The sequence below is a fragment of the Globicephala melas genome, chromosome 20 (genome assembly GCF_963455315.2).
Source record: "Globicephala melas chromosome 20, mGloMel1.2, whole genome shotgun sequence".
Classification (NCBI taxonomy): Eukaryota; Metazoa; Chordata; class Mammalia; order Artiodactyla; family Delphinidae; genus Globicephala; species Globicephala melas.
In genome coordinates this window covers 42,001,226-42,025,227 of record NC_083333.1, presented here as the reverse complement: position 1 = coordinate 42,025,227, position 24,002 = coordinate 42,001,226, and the positions used below count along the sequence as shown (strand labels likewise).

The following is a 24,002-nucleotide window of genomic DNA, read 5'->3' as shown; positions in this document are numbered from 1 at the left end:
GAGCCACAACTACTGAGCCTGTGCTCTAGAGCCCATGAGCCACAACTACTGAGCCCGAGTGCCACAACTACTGAAGCCCACGCGCCTCGAGCCCGTGCTCTGCAATGAGAGTAGCCACCCAATGAGAAGCCCGTGCACCGCAACGAACAGTAGACCCCGCTCTCCGCAACTAGAGAAAAGCCCGCGCCCAGCAACAAAGACAACGCAGCCAAAACAAACAAACAAACAAACATACATTGCAAGGGGTAGATCTGTTCTTTATGGTTCTGTGGAAGTATTCATGAAAGAATTCTTTTTTAAATAACCACTTGTTGAAAACGTAGAGGAGGTTTGTACTGTGGTTAGGATTCTCAGATTCTTTTTAATCTTCTGATACTGTGATGGAATACAAAAGACTATCTAGCATGGTTTTATTTGTAGGCATGAATTAGTATGCTGCACTATCTTTTCTGAGGACATGCATGGCACAAAATCCTTCCTTTACTCATAAATAGAGGTGGTTAAAAATTCGATCTGAAAACTGAATTTTCTAGTCTATTCCAGGAAAGCCATCCCTTCTGTTTCCCCCACTGACTATTAAAATTTGTTGATTATCATGAGAGACCTTCTGCTATCAGTGTTTTAATGATTCTGAAATAGTCTCTTGGACTCTTCTCCTTAGATTTTTAGTTTGAAGGTTATTTATCCATTTTGGATGGTCGGATATGGTTGCCTTTTGCTTCCCAGCCAGTAGAATAAATAAGTATATTTTTCACTTATTTTGATTTTCAGCTTAGCTGTATTTCTTACAAAACACTGTAAAATACTATTTGCTTTTTCCAAGTTTCTCGCCACATCTTTAGTAACATAATAGTATTGGCTTGGCCAAAAAGTTCGTTCAGGCTTTTCTGGAACATGGAAAAACTCGAACAAACTTTTTGGCCAACCCAATATTACATTGCTGGGCTTTCAGTCATTTAAATCTTTGCTGGTTAAAATATGGAGCAGGTTTGGTGACTTCATGAGTTGCATTGGTGCTTTGCAAATTTAAGATTATAACTTCCTGCATTTTATTTCATCTCAATAAAAATCCACATAGAATCTTAGGAAGGACATTAAAGAAGTTTATTAAAGTTGCTACAGGGGCTTCCCTGGTGGCGCAGTGGTTGAGGGTCCGCCTGCCGATGCAGGGGACGCGGGTTCATGCCCCGGTCCGGGGGGATCCCGCATGCCACGGAGCGGCTGGGCCCGTGAGCCATGGCCGCTGGGCCTGCGCGTACGGAGCCTGTGCTCCGCAATGGGGGAGGCCACAGCAGTGAGAGGCCCGCGTACCGCAAAAAAAAAAAAAAAAAAAGTTGCTACAAATAATATGCCAAATTTTTTATTAGTTTTTTTAATATACTATAGATTTCTTTTTGCAAAATCCAAGTCTCTTTAACTGTGATAAACTCCATTTCATTACGTTATATTACTGGGGTTTTTTCCCCTTAAAAGTAAAATCTTTGTAATCTTTTAACAGCCAGACATTATAATCTTTGAAAAGGTTTATTTGCACATCCTTTAAGTAATTGTGATCTTTTTCATTTTTTCCTCTCTGTTGTTTAGTCCGAAAGAAACTCTACCTTCAAAACCTGTAAAGAAGGAGAAGGAACAAAGGCCACGTCACCTACTCACAGACCTCCCTCTCCCTCCAGAGCTCCCTGGTGGGGATCCATCTCCCCCAGACTCTCCAGAACCAAAGGCAATCACACCACCTCAGCAACCATACAAAAAGAGACCAAAGTGAGTTTTTGGAGGGACCCTTCCTTAATTACAGCTTTCTTCCTTACCTTTGGACCACAACCTACACCAGTAGGCTTATAGAGGATTGGGCGTAATGTAGATCTTATTTTATTTTAATGGATAAAATCCTTTCATCTACACTCATAGATACCATGTTGTGTTTTTTAGAAAAACAGTAATTTCCCAAATCCAAGTATACCATGAACATTGATCCCAGTGTATCTTTTGAATTCATAATACTTAGCGTATTGAAGAAGAAAAAAATCCTTTAATTCAGAGGGTGTCAACCATGTACACATTAATGAAGAATTAACAGATGGGGGATTTTTTTTCCCCGAACTACATAAATTGCCATGCCATAAATGTAGTAGAATCTGAGTTTGATCTTCAGATTGTTAGCATTCTTCTCTTGGTAGTAAAAATAGTTGCCATTTATTGAGCACATATTATTGCCAAAGTTTTGTATTTTACTTTCATAGTAACCCTATGATGTAGGGATTATTTTCCCATTCTATGGCTGAGGAGGCCAGTACTCAATAAAGTAGCAAATCTATTGTTATTTGATCTTATGTCTTCCTGAAGCAAAAAAAAAAAATCTGTGAGAGATTAGCCACTGTGAGAGACTGTTTAAACTATTTATTTCATATCATTTGAGTCCTGCTTTTTTAATAAAGAAACTGATAAAAGACTCAGGAGCCAGAGAAATCATCATAAAAGAATTCTGTTTTGTTCTTTGAATACACTTAGGTAATTCCTTGGCGTGGTTAGGACTCCATGCTTCTACTGCAGGGGGCACGGTTTTGATCCCTGATCGGGATCCCTCAAGCCGTGTGATGCAGCCAAAAAAATAAATAAAAAAGAAAAAGAAAGGAATGCACTTAATTTTTTTAAATAACTTTTTTGTTCGTTTTTATTTTTGTTTTGCCTTTTTTAGAATTTGTTGTCCTCGTTATGGAGAAAGAAGACAAACAGAAAGTGACTGGGGGAAACGCTGTGTGGACAAGTTTGACATTATTGGGATTATTGGAGAGGGAACCTATGGCCAAGTATATAAAGCCAAGGACAAAGACACAGGTAAATATTGCCACAAAATTTTAGATGTCAGAAGGTTAAAAATTTAGCAGTACTGATGTCTTAGGTGGATTTAGCAAAAGTAAACTTTGAGTTCTTATTTGATCTCCAAAAGTTATGAAATAGACTAAAATTTTCCAAAAGAATAGTATAATTATTACTGTCTAAAAACCTTCCTCCTTCTGTCCGTTGTAAATGTTTTATAATAAACTTGCTGGGAATTTAAGAGAAGGTAAAAATAAACTTTATCAGTTGCTCTTTGGTAAGGGGCTAGTCCTTGAAGATAAAATGAAGTAGCTGGATTATTGATATATTTTAATAATACAGAATTTTTAGGCTTAACAGAATATTGAATTAAAATTTTAAGGGCTTCCCTGGTGGCGCAGTGGTTGAGAGTCCGCCTGTCAATGCAGGGGACACGGGTTCGTGCCCCGGTCCGGGAAGATCCCACATGCTGCGGAGCAGCTAGGCCCGTGAGCCATGGCCACTGAGCCTGTGCATCCGGAGCCTGTGCTCCGCAATGGGAGAGGCCACAACAGTGAGAGGCCCGTGTGCCGCAAAGAAAAAAAAAATTTTTTTTTAAATCTTTAAAAAGACAAAGATAAGAAAGGGAACATGGGGATTTTTTTTTTTTTAACAGTATAAAAGTATCTGCCATGTAGCATTAAAGTAGGCATTAAGGGGCTTCCCTGGTGGCGCAGTGGTTGAGAGTCCACCTGCCGATACAAGGGACATGGGTTTGTGCCCCGGTCTGGGAAGATCCCACGTGCCGCGGCGTGGCTAGGCCCGTGAGCCGTGGCCGCTGAGCCTGTGCGTCTGGAGCTTGTGCTCCGCAACGGGATAGGCCACAACAATGAGAGGCCCGCGTACCGCAAAAAAAAAAAAAAAAAAAAGTAGGCATTAAGTCTGTTTCAGAGCAAGAGCATATATTGGTTGATTCATGATGGTGGCCAAAAAATGCTAATTGTAATATAACAGTTTGAATTTGTTGTAACAGGAGAGCTAGTGGCCCTGAAGAAGGTGAGACTGGACAATGAGAAAGAGGGCTTCCCAATCACAGCCATTCGTGAGATCAAAATCCTTCGTCAGCTAATCCACCGAAGTGTTGTTAACATGAAGGAAATTGTCACAGATAAACAAGACGCGCTGGATTTCAAGAAGGACAAAGGTACTAGCAAAGAATCATGTTTCTGCATGGGAGATTGGTATATTTTATTTCCCTTTCTTAGCTTGTTTGCCTGTTTGCATTTTTTAACAAGTTGTACTGAAGTCCAGCTTCTTTCTTTAATCCACATCAGAATTAAGATGTTAACAGATTGTTCTTGTGCTGAACAGTGCTTATTTTATAAAATGTCCATTCGTCATTATTGTACTCATACTTTTAGAAATCATTGTTAATCATTAAAATTAGAGTCTGCTGTTAACACCTAATAAGGCCAGCACACGAACAATATAAGATTCTCCTCCAACCAACGTTTTGAAGTCGGTTTTTTTTGTTTCTGTTTTTTACAAATTGTAATAACAATAATGGAAATTAAAACCCAGATTTGACAGTTACTCTCATTTTTACATCCTTCATTTATATGCATCCTTTTTTTTTTTTTTTTTTTTTTGCGGTTCGTGGGCCTCTCACTGTTGTGGCCTCTTCCATTGCGGAGCATAAGCTCCGGACGCTCAGGCTCAGTGGCCATGGCTCACGGGCCCAGCCGCTCCGCGGCATGTGGGATCTTCCGGGACCGGGGCACAAACCCGTGTCCCCTGCATCAGCAGGTGGACTCTCAACCACTGCGCCACCAGGGAAGTCCACATCCTTTTTTTTAATGTAGTTTTGTACTTATACAGTTTCGAATCCAAAGCAGGTATTTCTAAAACAGTTTTCAGGTCACATAGTGGTTTGTTTTCCTGGATTTGTAACTTTTGTCTATGGGGATACATTTGTTTATTGTTTTCATACTTATGTTTGAAGTAGTCTATATATGACATCCAGCCTACTTTTATTAAAGTAAATCTGAAGGTTTAGAGAGGGGCAGCTGTGAAGAGGTGGCATCTGTGAATATAGCCTGAGATGTTAACAGAGAATATGATTGAAATACATAAAATTAGGAGGGTAATGGATAAAGTTAAGTTGGACTTCTTTACAGAGCCTCAAATATATTAGCTCTAGGGGGGTAATACCTCTTGAGTTTAGTAGAAGTAGTTTTAAAGAAAAGAGGAAATCCTGCTTAGATAAATTTATGAAAGTTAGATTGGAATAGAATTAAGTATACTAGGTATATTTCTGGGTGTGTTTTTTTAACCTTTTCTGATTATAAAAATAATACAGTGTAGGGGCTTCCCTGGTGGCGCAGTGGTTGAGAGTCCGCCTGCCGATGCAGGGGACACGGGTTCGTGCCCCGGTCCGGGAAGATCCCACATGCCACGGAGTGGCTAGGCCTGTGAGCCATGGCCGCTGAGCCTGCGCGTCTGGAGCCTATGCTCCGCAACGGGAGAGGCCTCAACAGTGAGAGGCCGACGTACCGCCAAAAAAAAAAAAAAAAATACAGTGTATAGCTAGTTTCTGTGAGGATGCGTAAGAAAGTGTTAATCGGTTGCTTCTGGAGAGGTGCTTGCTTTTCATCCATGCCCTTCTGTACTGTTTAAATAATTTACCTCGTACTGTTTAAATTCTTTTTTAAAAAATCGTAAAATAATGGGTGGTTAAGACTCTGTGCTTCCACTGCAGGGTTCATGGTTCGATCCCTGGTCAGGGAACTAAGATCCCACATGCTGTGTGGCACAGCCAAAAACTTAAAAAAAATTTCTTTAATCATAAAATATTAAATGAGTGAATGGATGTGATGCATGCCCCTTGTGGAAAAATTGAAAACATAGGCGAGTAAGAAAAGGAAAATGGCAATCATTTCTCTCCCACTCCCAGTATATGAGCATCCATAGAAGATCACTGTAGTATTAGCATGTTGGCATTTTTTTTCTAGTACTTTATATTTTATATATATTGTATTTATTTTAACATAACCAAGAGCAAAGTGTATTTAGTGTTTTATAACTTGTCATAAGCAATTTCTTGTATCATTAACATGTTTTAATGACTGTGCATATAGATGAATCCAAATTTATTTCACCAGTCCTTGTTGAACAATTAGTTGTCAGTTTAAAAAAATATAATAGCACTGCATTGAGCATCTTTGTGCATAAATATTTGTATTTTGATTTATTTCTTAATATAGTTTCCTAGAAGTAGAATTATTTGGTCAAAGGAATTTTCATATTTAATGTTAGATTGCTTTTAAGAAAGATAGTAATAATTTATGTCCCACCAGTGAGTCCCATCCCACTTTATCCTCCCTAACATTGAGTTTATCTTTTTAAAAAATTGTCATCTTACCTGATAGGTGAAGTATGAATGATATCATTATTTTGGATTGCATTCTTTATATTCTGAGTTTTTTTCCATGTCTATCAATTTTACTTATTTCCTCTTTTTTTGAGTTGTCCGTTTGTGTCCTTTATCCACTCTCTTCTGCAGTTTTAGTGTTTTCTTAATTCATACGAGGGCTTAGCTAAAGCTAAGATATTCCTTTAATGCAGTGGTTCTTAACTTTTTGGGAGTCATGAACCTTTTAAAATATCTTATGGATTCACTCTTCAAAAATATACATTTAAAATGTTGCATACACATGTGTTTAAAATGTTGTATGCTATTTAGAGAGTTCAAAGAGTCCTTGAAGCCTATCACGTAGACGAAGAATCCTTGCCTTTATGCTACTGAGAGAAGAATTTTAGACTGGATGGATCATTGTCTAACTAGGTCTAGTATTTCGTATGTTACAGTGTTTGCTTCTATCATGCACCTGTTGAAAGTGGAAAGACAATGTGGATTTCAAATCTTTCATAATTCTCTTAGCCTTTTATCTACTTTTAAATTTAGGGAGTTGAATTAGATGATTCATTTTTCTTTCAATTCTTAAATACTATAAATTTCATTAATAATTCGTACTAAATGTACCCCTGGCGTTATTACGTGAGTGCTGTTAACTAGGGTAAAGATTTCTACAAAATAGTCTTAGACAATGTGTAACAAATGGACATGTTTGTATATTACAAATAAAACTTTATTTACAGCAATAGACAGGCCGGATTTGGCCCAAGGAGTCTGTAATTTGCCAACTGATTTAGATCATAAAAGACTAGTTATACAATCTAATTGGGGCAGTTGTCCCTTTAGAGAAGTAAGTAGTCCAAAGAGCACTGGACTATGAGTCAGAAGATTAATTCAAAAAATAGTTCTGTTATTTATTGTTAGAATGGGCAAGTTATTCAACTGCTTGAGTTTTAGTTTCTTCATGTGTAAAATTAAGTGGTTTTTCCAGAAAGCTTATGGTCAACTCCAAAATTATGTTAAAATTTGACGCATTGTCATTTTGGCATCCTTTTTTTTTTCTCTTGTTTTTAATTTTTTCCTTCGTCCTATGTAGGAGCCTTTTACCTTGTATTTGAGTATATGGACCATGACTTAATGGGACTGTTGGAATCTGGTTTGGTGCACTTTTCTGAGGATCATATCAAGTCATTTATGAAACAGCTAATGGAAGGACTGGATTACTGTCACAAAAAGAATTTCCTGCATCGGGATATTAAGTGTTCTAACATTTTGCTGAACAACAGGTAACACAGTAACCATATGAGGTTAAGCATTTTCTTCATCTCTTCTGACACCCTTAGTTTCAGCTAGTTAATTGGGGTTATAGGTAAACCCAGTAATGCACTTTTTTGCATTTACGTACATCTGATGTCTGTACCTTAGGAACAACTTGTGATAGGGGTACTCTGATCAGCAGAGTCTCCAGACTCAGTGTTGATAAGGACTAAAAGAGGTAGGATTGTAAAGGTTTTTTTAAATGCAGACATTTTAGAGAATTACTTACATCCTATAGGAATATTCAAAGAGCTTTTGCCATAGTTAGTAAATAATACTTTTGTGGTCTTAGGCAAATTCAAACACACATTGAGTTCTTAATGACATTCTCCTTTGTTTAGTGGGGAGAGACATACCTGCTCTTTTAAGTGCTCTTGAGACTTTCTCAGTTATCGAATTTCAGAGTAAACACAGATGTAGTTGGTGACTGACCTTGCTGCCCAGCACTTACTCCTGGGTTTTAATAGTATAGACAGACAGGAATTTGGTAAAGAACAGTGTTAATTCTTCAGAAGTTTTTATCATCTGCTTTCTTCCTCTCTGGCTATTTGCCTAAATTGCGTTGGTGATATCAGTTGCGTTACCGTAGTCTTTGGTGATAGCCCTACATACTGAGGAATAAAAAGCAAGTCTGGTACCATTGAAATAAGGCCAGTGTTTTGTTCTGTAGGTAGTGGGCTGTTTATGGCCATCTTTGTCTGATGCACCCTTTGTTTTAAATATTTCGGATCAGTTCTATTTAACAAACATTATCTAGATGGGAATATGGAATGGTTATGACATATTTCCTGTCTTTGTGGAGTAGGGTGACCAACTCTCCAGTGTTGCCCGAGACTGTCCTGGTTTTAGCACTAAAAGTCCCACATGGGATGGTTGGTCCCTGAAGATTTCAGAGTTTAGTAGGGAAGCTAAACAAATAAGTTGCTCAATTCAATAAACATTTATTAAGCTTTTTTTTTCCCCCCTTGAATTTGGGAGCATCTGGGAAGATGCAGTCTTGAGGAATGAACAGGAATTTATCAGAAAGACTGACAACAGAGGTTCACATTTCTAGGCAAAAGAAGAGTGCATGTACAGAAGCACATAAATGTGAAGATAACATAACACATTATGTTTGGAAAACTGTAAAGGAGTCAGTATTGCTAGGGCAAGAAGAGTGAAGCACATAATGGCAAGAGATGAAGCTGGACAGTTGCAAGGAGCCAATTTAAAGATCTTGTACATCTTGCTAAGGAGCTTAAATTTTATTTACAGGTAACAGCCATTGAAGGGTGCTGGTTAATTTTTTGTTTTTAAATTAGACAATTAATGCATTATTAATTGTACAAATTACTGTAAAATTGTTATTTGTAGTTAAATACCTTTTTTTTTTTTTTTTTTTTTAATTTTTTTATTTTTGCAGTACGCGGGCCCCTCACTGTTGTGGCCTCTCCCGTTGTGGAGCACAGGCTCCAGACGCGCAGGCTCAGCGGCCATGGCTCATGGGCCCAGCCGCTCCGCGGCATGTGGGATCTTCGCAGACCGGGGCATGAACCCGTGTCCTCTGCATTGGCAGGCGGACTCTCAACCACTGCGCCGCCAGGGAAGCCCTTAAATACCTTTTTGAGACAAAACACGATATTAAAAATGTCATTCTTTTCTGGAGACTTCCCTGGTGGTCCAGTGGTTAAGACTTTGCCTTCCAATGCAAGGGTTGCGGGTTCCATCCTTGGTCAGGGAGCTAAGATCCCACATGCCTCACGGCCAAAAAAAACAAAACATAAAACAGAAGCAATATGGTAACAAGTTCAATAAAGACTTTAAAAATGGTCCACAACAACAACAAAAAAGTCTTTGGGGAAAAAAAAAAAAAAATATATATATATATATATATATGTATATGTCATTCCTTTCTGTCACTATCCCTGTGATCCACCACAATTCTCATTAAAGCTGGGCTTGGTTAATCTGTATCCACAGTAATAGTGCTTCAGAAATTTGATGATGGCTATCATCTTGCAGCTTTCTGGACTATAGTATTAATATACTTTTTTCTGTTCCTTTTGCTCCTCTATTGGGGGATATTTCAGGCCAGGGAATAACTGCAGTCCTGCTTGGTGTCCTTTCTGGTGGGTCAGGCCCCTTTCTGTCCCTGACTTCCCATATTCAGGAAGTTGATAAGGTTTTAGACTAAAGTGAATTTCCTTCTCAGGTTGCTAAGCAGGATGCAAGAGTCTCATGGTGTAGTCTGATCCAGCCAGCTTCTGCTCTTGCCCATTTAGTTCTGTCTGCACAGAGACTTCTTGGTGAGATGGCCTAGAGAGGAGTCCTCAGGTGGACAAAGAAGAGAAAGCATTGACGGGAGAGGGAGGAGAGCAGCGTTGGGCTCCATGATGTTTATTTTATCTTAATTACACAAGTATAAATGACACCAAATTATTTTAGATATAGGAGAGACATAATTAGTCTTCTGTTTTAGAAACATCACTAAATGGTCACCATATAGCATGTGGACTGGAGGCAGAGAGACTTATTAAGAACAATGTAAGAAATGGTCAGTGCTTGAACTAACCAAGGCATTGCTAGAAGAGGATGGGCAGGATAGACTTGGTAGATCAGTAGACTTTGATGAGTGAGTGAATGGTGGCGAATGAATCAAAGTACTTTAACTCAAAGATTTCTGACCTGAGAAACTATCTAGATGGGTGGCACAGTGGTCAATATAGGGAATACAGAAGGAACAGCAGGATGCGTCGGGGGAAGAGTAAACCCCTTTTGGATATGTCTGTTATATATCCAGGGTAGTGATATCAAATAGGCATATGGTCACATGGGAGTTTCAAACTAGCATTGTAGATTTAGGAGTTATCAAGCATAGAAAAGATGTGAGAAGATGGAACCCCAGGGGCTGATTAGACACAGAGGAAGAAAATAAGGAAATATGAATGCAAAATAGGCAGGTTTAAGAAATGAGTGGTCATAGATGTCAGGTGATGCAGGTAGATTTTAAGGCCCAAAGAGAGAATCTGAAAATTAAAAGGTCAGTGGTGAAAGTGTGGGGTAAGTGGGTGGGTAGCACAATTAATGGGAAGGTGATTGTAGGTGTGACTTCAGTTTTTTGTTTTTATTAATTTTTTTATTAAAGAAGCAGAGGTTTGAGCTTATTTAAATGCTAAGCAAAAAGAAAATCAGTAGAGAGGGGGAAGTTGAAGATTCAAGAAAGAACCAAAGTAATTTAAAGAAATGAGTTTCTAAAGGAGATGGGGGTCAAGGCCAGAGGTGGTAATACTGATTATCCTTGAATAAGAAAAGAGATTGACGCACTTTTCTGTAATTGAAGGGAAAGGAGAAAGCAAGGTTAGAGGTGTAAATAAGTTTATAGGTAAAAGTATGTTAAATAGGTCCCACCTGATGGCTTCTGTCTCCAATGAAGAAGGTTATTTACTGAGAGTGAGAGGGGGGAGGGAGGGGATGGATTAGGAAATATGCTAGGTGCTGGTGATGTTTAGGTCTAGCCTCATTTTCCATAACTGTATATCTATTGCCATTTCAACTTTCAGTCCTACCATAGTAGGACTTACTTTGAGTCTTGGGATCAAAGTAAGGATACCAAGAAATTTGAGGAACGCTTTTTGTCTCAATATAGGGCTCAAGTCAGCTATTTCTTTCCTTTTTGCTTCTCTTAGAATTTGCTTATAAATCGAACTTAAAATGTGATGATGTCTGGGACAGGTGGGTAAGGTGCCCGTAATCTTTACGAGGAATGGTAAGAGTTGATTTAATGTAAAATTTCGTTGCTAGTAGCTTTTTTGTTTTACTATTTTGTCCCATTGCTCAGACTTTGAAGAGCACCTCCTAGAAGAGCCCTTTTTTTTTCTCTTCTATCTCACTTTTCTGCTTGATCTGAGCTATCAGGCACCTGAGATCTCCCCAGTCCTTTAAAAAAGGTGAATTGGCTTTTCATTCCGCAAGATGTAAGGCAAACTGTAAATGTGAATAAATAGACTACACAAGAATTTAGATAAATATGATTAATCCAAAATAGTTAATGATGGTTTTTAAATAGTTTCCCAACATTTTGTGTTGCATTTTATTAAAATATTGCTTGACATCACTGTCAAAGACAGAATATTTAGCAGAGTGAAATGTGGATGTGATCCCTTTAAGGGAGTGGTTCTCAAAGTGTGGTTCTCGGATTAGCACCATTGGCATCACCTGTGGGCTTGTTGGAAATGCGGATTCATGGACCATGACCTACTGAATCAGCATCTCTGGGAATGGGGCCCAGAAAACATTTAACAAGCTTTCCAGGTGATTCTTATTTCGTATTAACGTTTGAGAACCCCTCTGAAGTCATAATTGTGTATCTTTATGGTATAGGAAGTGATGGCAGTTTGTTGGTAGAAGGGGCCTTGTTCATCATAAAAATTGTTTGTTCAGATCAAAGGTATGTTCTCTGTTTGAAAAATCTGTTATAGCCACAGAATTGTTGCAGTTTACTTTTTGTTATGAAAAATGTCAAATTATAAGAAAAACTTGAGACACTAATATAATTAATAATACATATACAATTAACATTTTGCTATATTTGCTCCCTTTTTATTTTTCTGCCTGACGTATTTTAAAGTAAATTACAGATATCATTACGTTTGATCCAGTGGTTAGGACTCGGCACTTTTACTGCTGGGGCCCAGGTTCAATCCCTGGCTGGGGAACTAAGATCCCGAATGCCCTGTGGCATTGCCAAAAAAAAAAAAAAAGCCTTTTGTATAGCTAGTTTATTCAAACCAGAATCAGTCAAGGATTATGAATTGGATTTAGTTGTTAGGCCTCTTAAATCTCTCTTAATCTAAAACAGCCCATTCCGTTTTCCCCCAACAGTAGGTATTTAATCTAGCAGGTTCTAGCCACTGTTGTTTGCCAAGAAATAAAAGAAATATTTAGTTAAGGAGTCAGATCCAAAAATACAGTAGTAGTCCAAAAAAAACTCTCTAAGGCTTTGTATAGTGGAGTCCTCAAAAGAGGCTTAATCTGGCAGAGTGACCATTAAGAGTAGAACTGAAAGCAGAGGTTAAAAATTCATTTTTGTAATTCCTTTAACTCCTAAATTAGCACTTGACTTTTTAGGTGTAATTTGGAGGCTGCTGTTGTTACTTATGAAAATAATTAATTTTTGTTTTACAGTGGGCAAATCAAACTAGCAGATTTTGGACTTGCTCGGCTCTATAATTCTGAGGAGAGGTGAGTCATTCAACAAAATTACATGCGGGAAATAGAAAAGAGTCTTTTTCATTCTTGGATATGCTAGTATTCTGCAAATTGCAATAACTCTCTGAGTTCCTAACTTTTTTCTAAATGTGTTAGAAAAAAGTTCCCTAATTTTCTAAATGTGTTACCACCTAGATTTTAGACAGTAAATTATATCTAAATTCTTGAATCTGCCTTAGACTGAAATAAATCAACCCAAATTGGAATGGAAGTTATTTCTTCATCACCTTCTGTCCAGTTTACTTTTGAACTCTTAGGTTGCTATGGAGCTGTTTTGATGATCCCGTCTCCAGTTGGCAGCTATTTTAATTTGCATTTATTTGTACAAGTATTTTTCATCAGAAACCATTGTAACCATTGTAAATTTATGTCATGGTTATGATTTACATTTCAGCCGCCCTTATACAAACAAAGTCATTACTCTGTGGTACCGACCTCCAGAACTTCTGCTGGGAGAGGAGCGTTATACACCAGCAATAGATGTTTGGAGCTGTGGGTAAGGCTTTTTTCACCTTTTCTTTTGTTTGTAACTCACATACTGTTGAATTTGTAACCTGTTTTATCTCTACTTTGGCTTTTTGCCGCTCTTATTTAAGTTCAAAAGGATGGGGATCAACTTTTACCCAGATTTCAAAGAAATCTGTTGAATATTTCTTAATATCAGACACATATTTTTTTTTAACATTTCCCCAATTTTCTTTTTTTTTTTTAAGCTTACTTTGAATTTGGATCCAAATACATTCAAATAAGGCTCATAGATTGTAATTGATTATCTCAAGTCTTTTAATTATAGATTCCCCCTCCATCACTCTTAGGATTTTTTCCCCCCTCTTATAATGTTTTTTAGAAGAAACTGGGTCATTTGTCCTACAGAATTTCCCATAATCTGGACTTTGCTGGTTGCATTCTCATGGTGATCTTTTAGCATTGTTCTCTATTTTTTTTATTTCCTGTAAATTGTAGGTGAATTCAGGTTTGATTCCCAATACCCACTGACCCTGAAACTATTTTACAGGTGGTTTTGAGTACTTCTGACAGATTACATAGTCACTTGTACATCAGAGTTGGGGGTAGGTAGCAGTGGGAGCCTCTGCCCATAGTACAGGCAATAACTGGATACATTATCTGTAGAGAACTTAAAAACAATTTAAAAATGCATTACAAATTAGTCTACTTTTTATTATCCTCTTATACAAGCAGTTCTAAACAATGTCTAATAAAATATTCATCCCTATGGGAGCAGATTTACACATACACACACCACTTTATATAATATGTAATTGTCTCTTTTTGAAATGTTATTAGCTATTAATGATCCACATCCATCAATCCATTTGTGGTTGTTTTGTGATACGATAGTCTAATCATTTTATTCTTTCTTGAAATAAAGACAGTTTATCTATTTGGGTACAGATGATACAGAAAAGGTTTAATTAGGGAATTCCCTGGTGGTGCAGTGGTTAGGACCCCATGCTTTCACTCCTGAGGGCCTTGGTTTGATCCCTGGAAGGGGAACTAAGATTCCACAACCTTCATGGCACAGCCAAAAAAAAAAAAAAAAAAAAAAAGTTGAAAAGGTTTAATTAAAGGTTGAATTATTTCATTTTATTTACCAGTTTTCAAAATAATGAGGTGGCTTACTATTATCCTCCAAAGATGACCAAAGAGAAGTTATTTGGGGTTTGTTTTTTTTTTTTTTTTTGGGGGGGGGGTTTGTTTTTTAGTTTCATTATGAACTCATGGATTTAAACAAATTTGACATGTTTTAATTCGTTGTAGTTATCATCTTTATTCCTCTTCAAACTGTCCAGTCTTTGGTCAGTGGGAGTTTATGCAGGTTAATTCTTGGGACCTTTTGACTCAACCATATTAGTCTTTGATAGCCTTCATTGTTTTCTGGTTCTAGGCTCATCCTGTTCATTTCCTGCTACAGACCTGGAATTGGCCATTTCTCTAAGGAGTCTTAGTTCCTTTTAGTACAAAATGATACTTAGAGGCCACAATTTGTATGTTAGGGGCATAGACATTTAAATGGGCTGTGTTTGTTGTTTCATTTTTTTTAATATATAAATTTAATTTATTTATTTTTGGCTGCGTTGGGTCTTCGTTGCTACACGTGGGCTTTCTCTAGTTGAGGCAAGCAGGGGCTACTCTTTGTTGCTGTGCGCAGGCTTCTCATTGCGGTGGCTTCTTTTGTCGTGGAGCACGGGCTCTAGGCACGTGGGCTTCAGTAGTTGTGGATTGCAGTCTCTAGAGCACAGGCTTAGTAGTTGTGGCACATGGGCTTAGTGACTCCGTGGCATGTGGGATCTTCCCGGACCAGGACTTGAACCCGTGTCCCCTGCATTGGCAGGCGGATTCTTAACCACTGCGCCACCAGGGAAGTCCCCTAGTTAATTGTTTTCTTACACTGTATGATTTATGTATGCACACTGACCTTGACCTCCGTACTTTAGGATTCTGACACACATACTTCCCAGTGGAGCGTATCACTTTTTTCCATTTTCTCTCCTCTGTTAATGTCATTCTTTAAAAGGAGCAGTATAGGGCTTTTATTTCAAAATTCAAAAGGGTGATGGAGAAAGAGCATAATTTCTGTAGTAGCCTACCCAATTCAAATGAAGCTTTAGTTAAATTTTACTGACTCAAGCTGGGTGTGTTTGTGTTCTGGACTATTTGCTCTAACAGTATTAGCATTTAAATTGTCACAACTAGGCTCTAAAGTTAATGCCCCATTAAGATGCACAGGGCAAGTTCATAGCTCTGTTGGTACTATTTCTGTGCAACCTGCTACATTAGTGCAGTAGCAAAGTGTTGATTACATAATGATGTCTTCCCCACCAAAGGACTGGAAACTGAAATAAAACACAATTGGAAATTAAAATTATAGAAAATTATACTTTCTTTAAAGCTCAGTGACTCATTGAATTGAGATTTTGCTTGACTTTTGATGTGCACTTACTGCTTTGGTGATCCATGGTAGTCTCTCAGAGGATACTTTTGTGGGATGTTCTTGACAGAATTAATTGATGGAGCAGTTCAGTTTGAAAATCCGGGGAGAAACCAGAAAGACTAGTACAACACATTATACCTAGAGTGTGAAAACTCATCTGGGTTTGTTCTTTTTGCGTTTTATTTTACATGTTGTGATAACACTGTATTTGGAATTTGATTTGGCAGTTAATATTAGAAACAGAATTAAATTTTACTTATACTTTTCTTTCTTTGGATAAGGTTTGTGAGAATATTGGAAATAAGAATTTGAGGTTAACAAATACTAAAAGAAAGGTGCTAATAACTTTAAAAGCTGGGTTTGTTTGCTTTCTCAAATTTTGTCAAGCTGAAAAATTTCAAAGTTAAACTATATACAGTTGTCCCTCTGTATCCACCGGAGGATTGGTTCCGGGACCCCCTGCATCCAAAACGCGGGGATGCTCAAGTCTGTTATATTAAATGGTGTAGTGTTTGCATATAACCTACACACACCCTCCCACATATCCTCCAGTATACGCTCAATCATCTCTGATTACGTATAATACCTAATACAATGTAAATGCTGCATAAATAGTTGTAAATACAATGTAATTGCTGTGTAAATAGTTGCCAGTGTGGCAAATTTAAGTTTTGCTTTTTGGAACTTTCTGGAATTTTTTTTCTAAATATTTTCAATCCATGGTTGGTTGAATCTATGGATAGGAACCTATGGATACGGAGGGCTGACTGAAAACGTTGGTTTTGGGAATATTTGTAAATTAATCTCATTTCAGAGCACAGGTTAGAAGAGATGCGTTCACTCTTTTGTTCCCCACTTTTTGAAAAAAAAAATATTTCAGGCACACAAAAAAGTATAGAGTATTCATGTAATTTTTTTCATGTTTTAAATTTATTTTGAAATAATTTTAAATGTACAGAAAAGATGCTAGAATAGTACAAAGAACTTTAGTATAACCTTTATCCATATTCACTGATTTTTTTTAACCTTTCAATTGAGATTTACAATAAACTGCATATATTCAAAGTGTATAATTTTTTTGACATATTATTTATATACACCAGTGAAACCATCACCAAGGTCACCTCCAAAATTTTCCATGTGCTCCTTTGTAGTCCCTCTTTACTGTCCATACCATCCCATTCCCAGGCAACCACTGTTCTGCTCTCTATCACTTTAGATTGATTTCCATTTCTAGAATTTTATGTAAACAGAATCATACTATATATGCTCTTTTTTCCCTATGGCATCTTTTTTTTTTTTTTTTGCAGTACGCGGTCCTCTCACTATTGTGGCCTCTCCCGTTGCGGAGCACAGGCTCCGGACGCGCAGGCTCAGCGGCCATGGCTCACGGGCCTAGCCGCTCCGTGGCATGTGGGATCTTCCCGGACTGGGGCACGAACCCGTGTCCCCTGCATCGACAGGCGGACTCTCAACCACTGCGCCACCAGGGAAGCCCTGCCCCTATGGCATCTTTTACTCAGCATTAATTATTTTGAGATCATTTGTGTTAGATTCACTAATTTTTTGTTTGTTTGTTTGTGTTACGCGGGCCTCTCACTGTTGTGGCCTCTCCCGTTGCGTAGCACAGGCTCTGGACGCGCAGGCTCAGCGGCCATGGCTCACGGGCCTAGCCGCTCCGCGGCATGTGGGATCTTCCCGGACCGGGGCCCGAACCCGTGTCCCCTGCATCAGCAGGCGGACTCTTAACCACTGCGCCACCAGGGAAGCCCAGATTCACTAATTTTTAACATCTTGCCACATTTCCTTTTATATTCACATATGTATATATTATGTGGTATGTATATGTATTATATATATGTACTTACATATAATACAACGTACAGTATATACATAGAATAAAATGTGCGTTTATATATGTATACCATATATGTTTTTCCAGAACTATTTGAAAGTAGTTCTATGTATCATGCTCCTTTCCCTCTTAATATTTAGTGTACGTTTCCTAAAAACAAAAATATTCTCTTACAATCACAGTATAATTATCAAATACAGGGAATTTAACATTGATACAATATATTTAATAGAGTACTTTAACCTACATTCCATACTCTGATTTTGTCGGTACCCTCATAATGTCCTGGAAACAATACTTCACCTGATAGAGGATCCAGTCCTTTATCATATACTACATTTAGTTTTCTTTCTTTAATCTGGAACAGTTCCTTAGCCTTTTTTTGGTTTTGATTTTGGCTGGAATATTCCATAAGTGTTCTTTTTTAAGTTTAGTTGATTTATAATATTAGTTTCAGGTGTACAACATAGGGATTCAGAATTTTTGTACATTATGTTTCATTTAAAGTTACTATAAAATATTGACTATATTCCCTGTACTGTACAATGTATGCTTGTAGCTTATTTGTTTTATACATAGTAGTTTGTAGCTCTTAATCCCCTACCCCTATCTTGACCTTCTCCAAGTCCCTCTCCCCATAACCACTAGTTTTTTCCCTCTATCTGTGAGTCTATTTCTGTTTTGTTATATTCATTCATTTGTTTTATTTTTTAGATTCTACATATTAATGATAATATACAGTATTTGTCTTTCTCTAGCTGACTTATTGCACTAAGCATAATACCCTCTAGGTCCATCCATGTTGTTGCAAATGGCAGAATTTCATTCTTTTTTATTTCATAAGTGTTTTTTTTTAGGGTATTACATTTGTATTTACATGAACCCTGTTTGCCTCTTACTGATGATGTTAATTTTGGTTACTTGGTTAAGGTGTTGTCTTTTTTCCACACTAAATAGTTATCAGTTTTCCTTTTGTAATTAAGTAATTTGTGGAGAGATACTTGGAGACTGTGTAAATATGTCAATATAGTTTTGAAAGGCCTTTTCAAAATGGTAAGAGTGTTTAAGCATAATGTGTTTGAAAGTCCTATTGAAACTGATCCTGACTGATGACAATAAACTTTTCTTTACAAATACAGTGCCAAGAGGGCTGTACATGTACATAGTGCACATTCTGTAGAGCAGATGAATGAAAAAGGCTAATATTCTTTTTGCTGAAACTGCTGAGCATCTTTGTAAAATTGAAGTGTGTGTTTTTCAGTGTTTAGTTATTTCCTAAATTTACAGTGGAATTGATAGAAAAGGCTTCTTGACTCCTTTTTTCTGCTTATAGACTGTCCTTTATAGGTGGCAAAAGTTTGATCTACCAGCAAATCTAAATCTTTTGTACTATTTTCACTGCAAGAAATATTTTCTTTTATGAAACTCAGACCCTGAGTTTTGGGCTTATTTAGTATATCAGATACAGTCTGATATACTATAAAAGTTTATTGAGACACACTTTAAATAGGCTCCAGGGATTTCTCTTCTGACCTCTCATTTTTATTCTTTCTAGATGCATCCTTGGGGAACTGTTCACAAAGAAGCCAATTTTTCAAGCCAATCTGGAACTGGCTCAGCTAGAACTGATCAGGTACAGCTGTGCATGTGCTCTGAGTGCCCAGGGGTGATAGGTAATCTCATCCTCTAATTTCTAACACTTTTCAGTCATTCTACTAAGTGAGTTTATGCTCCTTATGTCTACGTAAGTTTCTCTTCACTCAGTCAGGTTTACCATATATTTTGTCATGGGTTGTATATGGAAAGAAGTTGTATTCCACTTACTTCTTAGGTCTTTCTTGGCATTTTTTTTATTAGTTCTTCATATAAAAGCATGCTGTTTTCAGGATGGCTGTTGCATTCTTATTTAGGTTAGATTAAGATCAACTTTATCCAGCAAACATTCGTTGAGCCTGTTCCTAGAGCCTGAGATAAATTCCTATCTCTTAAACTTTAGGATTCAGAGATAAATAAGATAGGTCCCTGCTCAGAGAACTCAGAGTTTAGTAAGTGATGCATCAGGTAAACAGATAATTATAAAAGGGAGTCTGTAATAGAGGATTTGGGGAAGGTCTGGGGTTGGGATGGAACTTGAGTTTTGTTTTCTGTTTTGTTTTATTTCTTTTCAATAAGATTAAGGGGAAGAATACGACAGGCTAATATAGACCTTTTTTTTTTTTTTTTTGTGGTACACTGGCCTCTCACTGTTGTGGCCTCTCCCATTGCGGAGCACAGGCTCCGGACGCGCAGGCGCAGCGGCCATGGCTCATTGTCCTAGCCACTCCGTGCCATGTGGGATCTTCCTGGACCCAGGCACGAACCCGTGTCCCCTGCATCGGCAGGCGGACTCTCAACCACTGCGCCACCAGGGAAGCCCTAATGTAGACTTTTTTTTAAAGGTGGTGTGTAACTCATGTGTTATGCAGTAAATTCAGTTTTCCATCAAAATTCCAGACTTAGGCTCTCTTCTGCTAGTTTTCCCTTTTAGGGACATTATAGGACCAGCTCAGCGCTTTGAAATTATTATTAACTGAACAGAACAAAATTGGTAGTTGAAACCTATGTGGAGGATTAAGAACATGTTTTACAAAACCAAATCTGTGGATCATTTTGGACTATTGTGCCAGTATTATCTCTTCACTATCATGTAACCAGTCTTTCTGTCCTGTTCCTTCTGTCCTTAAAGCAGTGCGGTCAGGTTTTATCTCTCTGCATGCCTTTTAACTTAATAAGCCAAGATCCCCCAGACCTGAGGAGGTAATAATTTCTGCTTCTAGAATCTCCAGAATTTATGATGCTGACTCACTGACTTCCTTGTTCTTGCTTTTTGCTTTGTTTTCAGTCGACTCTGTGGTAGCCCTTGTCCAGCTGTGTGGCCTGATGTTATCAAGCTGCCCTACTTCAATACAATGAAACCGAAGAAGCAATATAGAAGGCGCCTACGAGAAGAATTCTCTTTGTGAGTTTGACAAATGTGTACATCTAGTTTCTGTGTTTGGCTGTTGTTTGGACTTGACTTTTTCCTGTCCTAGGGAGTTAGTGCTGTCCCAATTTATTATGAAAACACACCATAGGAAAACATTTTATTTTTGAGCAGTATGAGTTTTATCATAGCCCTTTTGTAATTTTCTCATATGAAGGCTTTAGCTGATAGAAAACCATTTTATTTTGAATGATATACAAGTTTTCTCATAGTCCTTTTGATCTTCCTAAAACAAAAAGAATAAAACTGCTGGCTTCATGTTTTCTACCTGTATTACTATTGCATTTCTTGAATCCTTTGTGGAAGTAAATCTGCTTGCTTGTTTAGCCAGGTTCCAACTCCCTTCCCATAGTTTTACATGGAGCTGGAAATTCAGAGACCTTTGACATAAGGTTACCGGTTTAAGAACTGTGGGGTCATTGTGAACTCATTCTTTCTCTCTTCCTTTTCACAGCATTCCTTCAGCAGCACTTGATTTACTGGACCACATGCTGACGTTAGATCCTAGCAAACGTTGTACAGCTGAACAGACCCTGCAGAGTGACTTCCTTAAAGATGTCGAGCTCAGCAAAATGGATCCTCCAGAGTAAGTGCTGGTGGCCATGTAGTGACCCTAAACCTTCCCGAGGCTTCAGGAGATGAGAAACTCAAAATAATAGGTTTTTTAAAAAAGGAACTGCAGTGGCCAACCAAATAGAGAGGTGTCCTTGAGTATTATGGTTGATAAGTTTATTGCTTTATGTTTTTTTCTTAAACAAGGAATAGATTTAGATATGATATTTGTTCTAACTGGACTCATGCTATCTTCTTTTGTCCCTGGATCCCCAGCATATTGCTCTATATAACCTCTTTGAAAGTATTCCTTCTAATTTTTGCTTTTAACCATTTCATCTTTTTTAATTCCCTATATCTGTGGTGACCATGTTATCCCACACGTGCAAGGACAGTCCTAATTTTAAATAGTTTGTCTCACTATCAAGCCATATGTCCTGAATTTTGATATAGAAAATATGGTCTATGAATGTGTCTTTCTTCCATCAGAATCTTATTAATTTCCTGTATTGTATGAGATCCTCAGAGGTTCTACACTCACATCTCACATTCTGATAGATAAAAATCTTTGACTCTCACTGACAGCATTATAGCTTTCATGTCAGAGTTTTTGGGCATTTCTTTCTTATAGAAATACTGTGTATCTTAAATGTATGAGATGTTAGTACACGAACAGGTAATATCTACAAATCTGATAATCCAAAGAGATGTTCGAATTCATTTATTGTGTTTGAATTTTGATACACTGAATGTGATTGAAATATGTAAGCTTTTTAGTAAAAATTGGAAACTTGTTATAGAGAAATTTTGGCTATGATAATCTTTATTGTGGTAAGGTTTGACTTACTGGAATTTATTGAGTATAGGAAAGTCTGGAAATACGTTAAAATATACTAATAAACCTCACAAATGAAAATATCCAGTCATGAAATTCAGTGGGCAGAAAGAAGAAAGAACCAGTTTTTTGGTCCTTACAGACCAAGTAATACATAAATCGATTTTACACAGAGGTGATTTAATCATGATATTCTCACGTGGTTCCAAGATTTAAATTACCTTGCCTGGACTTTTTGTAGATATTAACAAGGCAGTCACCTCTGTTCTATTTATTCCCAACTGAAACTTGACCAGTAAAGGTCTCCTTTATTTTTGTTATGCCAAGCAAGAACAGTTATAAAACTTAACTGTTTGACTGGAATATGGGCATTTATATAGCAAGTGTGTCTGTGGTATTAGCAACATCTTCATTTCTCACTGTAGAAAGAAATTCTTTGGGCTTTTGGATTTTTAGTTTCTCAGACTACAATATGCCATGATTCTATTTACACTGCTACTATCTGTTTACTAACTTTTCTGGTTAGTTTTATATTTTCCTTATCCTTTCTATTTCCCCTTGCTCTTTGCCTTCCCATTTTATTTTATTTATTTTTTAAAATTTATTTATTTATTTTTGGCTGCGTTGGGTCTTCATTGCTGTGCGCAGGCTTTCTTTAGTTGCGGGGAGCGGGGGCTACTCTTTGTTGCGGTGTGTGGGCTGCTCATTGTTGTGGCTCCTCTTGTTGCAGAGCACAGGCTCTAGGCACATGGACTTCAGTAGTTGTGGCTTGTGGGTTCTACACGCGGGCTCAGTAGTTGTGTCACATGGGCTTAGTTGCTTCATGGCATGTGGGATCTTCCCGGACCAGGGATCGAACCCAGCGTGTCCCCTGCATTGGCAGGCAGATTCTTTTTTTTTTTTTTTTCCCCCGGTATGCGGGCCTCTCACTGTTGTGGCCTCTCCCGCTGCGGAGCACAGGCTCCGGATGCGCAGGCTCAGCGGCCATGGCTCACGGGCCCAGCCACTCCGCGGCATGTGGGATCTTCCCGGACTGGGGCACGAACCCATGTCGCCTGCATTGGCAGGCAGACTCCCAACCACTGCGCCACCAGGGAAGCCCAGGCAGGCGGATTCTTAACCACTGCACCACCAGGGAAGCCGCTGCCTTCCCATTTTAATCTCTTGTTCCTCCATTCACTCACTACTGCATTCCCACACACATTTCTTTTGTCTTTTTCCAGCCTCCCCCACTGGCAGGATTGCCATGAATTATGGAGTAAGAAACGGCGACGGCAGCGACAAAGTGGTGTTTTGGTAGAGGAGCCACCTCCACCCAAAGCCTCTCGAAAAGAAACTATCTCAGGGACAAGTGCTGAGCCTGTGAAGAACAGCAGCCCAGCACCACCTCAGCCTGCTCCTGGCAGGGTGGAGCCTGGGGCTGGGGATGCAATAGGTCAGTGCTGGCAGTGCTGGGATAGAGCCTTTGTGCTTTTACTAAGCACTTGGCAGATTTTGAAGGTCAAGTGCAAGGGTGTGTGTGTGTGTGTTTTGTTTTGTTTTTTTGTGGTACGCGGGCCTCTCACTGTTTTGGCCTCTCCCGTTGCGGAGCACAGGCTCCGGATGCGCAGGCTCAGCGGCCATGGCTCACGGGCCCAGCCGCTCCACGGCATGTGGGATCCTCCCGGACCAGGGCACGAACCCGTGTCCCCTGCATCGGCAGGCGGACTCTCAACCACTGCGCCACCAGGGAAGCCCTGTGTGTGTATGTGTGTTTTAATTTAAGATGAGATTACCCATGGCTCTCTAACATAACTGGAGCCCTGTTTTATGTTAGATTTGATAAGACCTTCTTAGAATTTAATCATGTTAAGTCACAATTGCTAAATGTAGTTAGTTCTGTAGCCTGTTATTTGATCTAAATATATCAAAAACTGTGTAATAATGAATTATTATAAACAACAAAGTAGCTCTCCTGTGGTGCAACCATTTTTTCTGAACTACAGCTATTCCTTCCTTGGCTCATTTTTC

General features: G+C 38.4%; 1 protein-coding gene across 6 annotated transcripts in view; it reads left to right on the top strand.

Moving 5' to 3' along the window:
- Positions 1-24,002, top strand: part of CDK12 (cyclin dependent kinase 12) — a 63,787-nt gene that overhangs the window by 10,457 nt on the left and 29,328 nt on the right. For all 6 annotated transcript variants that reach the window (XM_060290131.1, XM_060290130.1, XM_060290129.1 and 3 more), the window contains exons 3-12: positions 1,585-1,761; positions 2,696-2,835; positions 3,830-4,000; positions 7,308-7,497; positions 12,692-12,748; positions 13,170-13,271; positions 19,139-19,216; positions 20,465-20,581; positions 21,060-21,191; positions 23,216-23,427. In XM_060290131.1, the coding sequence (XP_060146114.1) occupies positions 1,585-1,761; positions 2,696-2,835; positions 3,830-4,000; positions 7,308-7,497; positions 12,692-12,748; positions 13,170-13,271; positions 19,139-19,216; positions 20,465-20,581; positions 21,060-21,191; positions 23,216-23,427 (1,376 nt within the window). The remainder of the gene's footprint in view (positions 1-1,584; positions 1,762-2,695; positions 2,836-3,829; positions 4,001-7,307; positions 7,498-12,691; positions 12,749-13,169; positions 13,272-19,138; positions 19,217-20,464; positions 20,582-21,059; positions 21,192-23,215; positions 23,428-24,002) is intronic.